The 6,491-nt window shown below is 42.7% G+C and overlaps 1 protein-coding gene across 1 annotated transcript; it reads right to left on the bottom strand.

Annotated features, from left to right (window-relative positions):
* Positions 1-1,988: 1,988 nt before the first annotated feature.
* On the bottom strand, positions 1,989-4,833 carry LOC115683410 (uncharacterized). The gene is made up of 2 exons (XM_030607955.2): positions 3,229-4,833; positions 1,989-2,261 (listed from the first exon to the last, which is right to left on the bottom strand). The coding sequence occupies exons 1-2, from the start codon at positions 4,770-4,772 to the stop codon at positions 2,183-2,185; spliced, it is 1,623 nt and encodes a 540-aa protein (XP_030463815.2). The 5' UTR covers positions 4,773-4,833; the 3' UTR covers positions 1,989-2,182.
* Positions 4,834-6,491: the final 1,658 nt, after the last annotated feature.

The raw sequence follows: 6,491 nt of genomic DNA, 5'->3' as shown, positions 1-6,491 counted from the left end.
ATACATTGAACATTTTTATATAGTTCAGGGACTAAATAGAACATGTACAAAAAGTTTAGGTTTAGACCCAATTAATTTACTACATGTTCAAACAAAATTTCCAACTCCATGCCCCCACGGACAACCCCACAATACCAATGTTCTCTCCCTTGCCCCCGCCCCCCAATGATAAAAATTTCCAATTCCAACACCTATGTATCATAACTCGCCATTTCTTTACCAAAGTGTGATTACTAGACCGTGACCAGCAATGCGCCGCGTCGACATTAAAAAGAAAATGAACAATAAGTTTCGCAACTAATGAAGTGAAGTTGATATGAAATGTACGGATAGATCAATAGACATGTGATTCCATCGTACAAATTATTATTATTCGCGAAGCATTATCTCGGGCACGCGTATTTCATGTGAAAGTTGATATTAGAAGAGAACCATGTCGTATTGAGTTTCCCGGGCTCGGTATCAATATGACATTGAGCTATGCGGAATGAAACAAGCTCCCGCCTCAAGCTGCATTTGAAATCCTCGGAGCTGATGACGATTCAGGACACTGAATCGATCCCGATTTGGCTCCATGTGGAGCCAAGTAGTTGGTTGGGGCTCATGCATGCCAAGGTAATGCTCCCTCTCGCACATTTATGTTATAACCCCACGCTCTCTCTCTCCTTCCTCTCCCTCTAACATATAAAACAACGACGATGCAAAGGATGAAAGCGCACTCTCGCAAAGCATTCCTCTGGTAATTTGCTTTCATCAATCTCTTCTCCTTGTTTTCTATTTTCTTATGTACTGTTGTTTCTGCTTCTCACCCTTCCTCTGTTAGTCTTTGTTTTTAGTATCTTAGAGTGAGGTGTTCATTTCCCGCTTCTTTTTGCAAGCTCCGATGGCCGGAGGAGGACATGCCATCTGGAAAATTGACGAACTCGTCAGTGACATACTTCTAAGAGTGCCCTGTTAGATTAATAGGATTTTTTAATCACATGGACATGAGATCAAATTGATAAATATAACATACCCGAATCAAAGGAAGCTATTATTTGGTAACGGCCAAGTATTCCAACAACATACGCTATGTCTGGGCGTAGGTAACTGAAAAATGGGAAAAAAATTACCATCTCATGCAGCCAAAAGATAAAATAAAAAGCCCTCGAATTTTTTTGTTTTCTTGTACAAAAAATTTTCATATAGACTTGAGCATGTCCTTAAAAGACTTCATCTGGATTTTGAGATGTCAAAATAAGAGGGTATTTCAGACCTCCTACCATAAGAAAAACACTCTCGGGAGGAACAGGGGTGTGAAGGTAACTCTTTGCCAACATTTCACCAAGCTCTGATCTAGTTGCTTGGAATCGTCGTCCATTGCCTGCTATACTTTACATTCGCTCTGCTACATACAAGAGCAAAAGGTTCCCATTTGCAGCCTCAATGCCCGATGATCTTCCCATTACTGTGTTAAGGCTTTTTCTAGAGAGATTTAACGGCACTTCAGCGAAGCTACGAGATGGAGATGAGAGGCTCGGCATCTCAAGGGAGACGAGTATCTCTTCTCAGTTCTTCTTATTTCCCCTGACGCAATCGACATATGTAATCTCAGTTCTTGTTTCCCTTGATGCAATCGACATATACAATCAGCGTCGCATTAGGGAGTGTCCTATCAAGAGACTGAGACCATTTCTTCAAAGCTTGATTGGCCTCATTTTGTTACTCAACAAATGCTCTGAGGGTACTCGTTTACAAAATCAACAGTATTTGTCTGGCATTTTCGATGAAACTTCACATTCAGTTTGTTCTCTAGCAGTGTACTTAGTTCTATATATATACCCTTTTAGATCAAGTACCTACTACTTTATGATTCATCTGACTGTGAAAGTCCAAAGTTATAGTTTTAACCAAAAGTTCCATAACTAGTTTTCTTATAGAATCATGAAAATTCAGAAGTTAATGACCAGAAGTCAATAGATGATTAATCCCATTCAAATTATCCGACCAAATGAATGGGTCCATAATGTCGACGATTGGACTAAAAATGTCCATACATCTCCTTCATGCAGTTCCTATCTGGCCGAGAGAAAGCAACAATAATCGTCTCAAGAGATCTGAACCGCAAGAAGAAAATGAACCAGAAATAGGTGAGGTGAGCCTCGACTTGTTTGAGGCGCTGGTTTGTCATTACTAGGTGTGCTTAATGCCAAATTCCTAAAGCAACAGCAACGCTAAAGAGTAACAGAAGAGCAACATTTCCTCCCGGTAGAATCTCTCGCCTGCAAAATGCAAAGCTTGTTTTCAGATATAATTTGTCCATCTATAAAAGGTGAACAATAGCATGATGACACGTGTGGTGATGAGAAATGACCGGCGCATGCTTTTGTTGAAAGCATTTTAGATACTTCTCAGAGAATGTTCATGTGTGTTACTCTATAGTTTTCCACTATACCACATACATCACTGGTTCAAAGCAAGTTCAACAAAGAAGAACCAAACCATATTAATAATCATATACCTTCACCACCCATGAACCCGCTTGGAAAGGATGAAGCAGTTGACATGTAATCTGGATATGAGTAAATTACTATACAAGCAAAACATATTGAGAATCATATTCTTTAGATACAGAATATGAGTAGAATCTTCCTGTCGCCTCATGAAGCATATGCAGAGAGATAAGAGAGAGTATGATTCAATCAGGAGCTCGTTAAAAAGTTTGTCTTGTGCTTTAATCAGTAATACACGAAAATATTCATCTCTGCAACTTGGCAGCTCTCACTGATGCCTATCTCATCGGTTTTTATTGATTTGGAAAAACTGAAAGTATAACCAGATGAATCAATCGGTCCAGCAATCTCTGAGCAACATATAGAACTAGTGATTTATTGGTCTCCACCTGCCAACCTATAAAGAGCCCACCGATAAGACTCTTGGCTAACTTTGTGCACTGCCATTTTCATTAGTATACTACAGAGAATATTTTCGAACATCCTTGATGTTTACATCAAACCAAATATATACATCTAATTATCCATCATATTTGTAGCTTTTCCAGCTTTTCCAAAGGGTGAGATCAGTGACATTGGCAACTACTCAAAACAGAGGTTGCAATGCGGAAAATGAATGTGCAGGGTGAATAGATGTTCCTATAGACCATGTTTTGCGCCTAAAGATAATAATTGGATCCATGAAAACCATCAAATAGAGATGAAAGTGGAACTAGCTTGAGATTTGGGGCTGTACCTGAGCTTCTTCCTGGATTGCTGAATGTATGCCATCAATGGAGGAAGGATCCCAAATAGGAAACAGTTAGCATATACCCCAGCAAAATCAAGTGCTCTAGAAAAAGTCGAGCGAAAGAAGGACACTATAAGAACCGAAGCACCAAGTACCACTGGCAATACAAGAACTTCAATGGAATCAAATGCCCTTATGCTCGATGTTGCATAATTTTCTGGAGCTGATGAATGTTGTAATCTACTAAATGAGATGATGCCAGGATTACCAACATAATCCAACCTCAAATATCCTAGAGAACCAACTCTACCAGCTCCATTTCCATGACAGATCATTGGAGCAGGACTCAAATTTTTCCCTCCGTTGTTCTTCTGGAAAATCAAGTCTAGGGTATCAACGAGCTGCTTTGGGAAACTTACAGCATAGCCTATCAAGCTAGTACCAAGAGCAGAAAAGGCAAAACCTTGAACCGCTGACAGAGCAGAGGACTTCACAGAGAGCAAAAGGGTTATGGGATCTCCAGGTGAAGCAGTGGGATTAGTCCCAGAAAGCCCCAGAACAATCAAATTCCACGACAAAACCATAATCAATGGAATGCAACCACCAATTAGAATAGCTTTCCTAGCATCATGAACTGAATTTCCGGCAATCTTGCAAATGAAAGGGGTGATCACATGGAACCCCAGCGTCAGTACCATGACTGGTATGGCCGGCAAAATTGATGACATGCTCCAAGAGGCATGAGAAAAGGAAGCAACCACATTACTCCTAGCCACAGACAAACCAAACCCCACCAGTGCACTTATAGACACGAGCATAACAAAGCACAAGAGCCTATTTGCAGCATCAATTGCATAAAAGGGGAAGAACCCAATGACAACCCCGACAGCCAGAGGGAACAACCCAAAGGCCAATGCAACATCCATCCATGGGAACCACTGAGAGAAAATGGAACCAATCCCAGAAACGCATGCCACCAACAGAGAAAAGCTCAGGGAAGCATACACAATGGCCACAAGAGCCCCAAAACCGCTCCCCAAGGCCTTAGTAGCAAGGCCAGTGAAGCTCACCTCCCCAACCCCTTCTTCCTCCATGGCTGCAAAAGTGAGCTCTGCAACAAGAACTATGGACGACACAACATAAACCCATGATAAGAGAATTGCAATGGTTGAAGGGAATGGACCAGATTTGATGGTCAGGGCAGGGAGGCTCAGCATCCCTGGTCCCACTGCCGTGCCAATGATCAAGCTGACAGCTCCCCAGAAGCTCTTCTTCTGGGTCTGTTCTTGAGTTTCTGAGGGTTGTGAAAGATGCAGAGACTCGCTAGGGTCTGCGCAGTTTAAGACTGAAGTGGATTTCTGGGTTTTTGAGGTAAAGATTGGGTTTTTGGTCAATGCTAGAGTGGGATTGTGAAGTGGGGTTTTGACGGGGATGAAGAGGTTGTGGAGATGGGAGGGGGCAGTGCGAGCGTGATTGAGGTAGTGTCTTGGGTGGTTGAATCTTGATGCTGTGACTGAGTTTGCGAGTCTGGATGAAAGGGAGAGAGGCATTTTTTTCTGAAATGAATAAAACCAGTTGGGTGTTTTGTCTTTTGCGAGGTTCTGTTTGATTAATGTCCCCTTTTCACGAGAAAATATTTGGTGGTATGATATCAACACGTCACTTGCCTATGTGGCACCATTAAAAGAGTGACATGTGTCACTGACGTGGAAATATAAAAAGAGAAAAACTTGAAATCTTCCCGGGTTGCCAGCGTCCCCCCCTCTCTCTCTCCTTTCTGCATCTTCATCCCCTCTCTCTCTCTCTCTCTCTTACTTCATTTCAAATTTCACACCTCTCATCTCTCTCCTCCCTCAGTCTTGGAAAATCCTCCGACCACCTCCGACGAGCACCGCCGGACGCTCCCTCTCAACTGCTGGAAAAAGGACGGAGGCTTCGTGGAATCGGGTCGGGGTCGGAGGGCTCCCTCTGAAGAACTGGTCATCGAAGAGATCGAGCCGTGGTTCTACCCAGAGGACCCAGAAGATAGGCGAAGTTGAACTCCCTGTTGACGGCGTCGCCTTGCCATCCTCGTCGCCATCTCCGCATTGACTGGCACTAACCGTCTTCTTAATTGCCCGTTCATCCTCTCCTCTTCCTCCTCCTCCTCTGCCTCCTCCCATTGAGGTGATTAGTTGAGCACCACCCATCGGTGAGCTCCGCTGCTCTTGACTTGTGCATCTTCCGCTACTGTTGACTATTGCTTGAAATTTGTTGACGATTAGTTGCCTTGATTTGTGCATCCTTAAGAGAGAAAATCGCTTGAGAAAAAAAAAAAGTCCTTTTTCCTCACTGCGTTCGAACCTCGCTCACCTTCGCCCGTTGTCGTTAGCCATGGGGTCTCAGGAGGGTACAAAACCATCCCTGTTCTTCTTTGTTTTGTGTCCGGAACTGATTTTTTATGATTTGGGCTGTTGTTGTTTGATGCGTAAGTATGATGGGTAATTGTTGTTTATATTGTTTTTTTGTTTTATTTTTTGCTGATGAGTAATTGTTGTTTCTATTATCAGAAGCCGTGATATGATAAAAAAATCACTGAATTAAGTGTATCATACTAAAGGCAAGATGTGCAAGGAACCATTATAGAGACTCGTAAGCAGATGGGTTTTTTCATGCTTCATTTTCATTCTTCTGGATTCTTTGATTGGTAATGGACAGGCTTCTTGTTTACGAGTTCATGAAAAACGGGTCCTTGGACAAGTGGATTTTCCCTTCGTTCAGCTCGCGAGACAGATTGCTAGATTGGCAAACCCACTTCCAAATAGCCATTGGGATGGCACAAGGGATCTCATACTTTCACGAGCAGTGTAGGAACAGGATCATACACTGCGACATTAAGCCGGAAAATATTCTACTGGATGAGAATTTCTGTCCCAAAGTTTCAGATTTCGGGCTAGCTAAGTTGATGGGGAGAGAGCATTCACAAGTCATGACCATGGTTAGAGGAACCAGAGGCTACTTTGCTCCGGAATGGGTTAGTAATCGGCCTATTACATAACCGGAATGGGTTAGTAACCGGCCTATAACTACGTCTATAGTTATGGGATGCTTCTTTTGGAGATCGTCGGAGGACGGAGAAACTTGGACAAATGTAGAGAACATAGAGTTGAAATGAATATGGTCAGGGGTGGGAATCAGCAAGGCTTGATCTTGTGTAGGCAAGTTCGTGCCAAGTCTGCTTGTTCATGCCACTCCTTAGCAAACTTGTAAGCGGATGTGCTACTCCATTG

This window comes from Syzygium oleosum, unplaced genomic scaffold (assembly GCF_021117445.2).
Source record: "Syzygium oleosum isolate NSW1041296 unplaced genomic scaffold, Sole_v2.1 Sole_v2.10, whole genome shotgun sequence".
Taxonomy (NCBI): Eukaryota; Viridiplantae; Streptophyta; class Magnoliopsida; order Myrtales; family Myrtaceae; genus Syzygium; species Syzygium oleosum.
This window is presented reverse-complemented; position numbering and strand designations above follow the sequence as displayed.

Excerpts from the sequence above, each read along its gene's own strand:
- LOC115683410 (XM_030607955.2), bottom strand. The coding sequence starts at position 4,772 with ATGCCTCTCTCCCTTTCATCCAGACTCGCAAACTCAGTCACAGCATCA. Across the intron at positions 2,262-3,228 it reads CAATCCAGGAAGAAGCTCAG|GCGAGAGATTCTACCGGGAG; the intron begins GTACAGCCCCAA and ends TGCATTTTGCAG.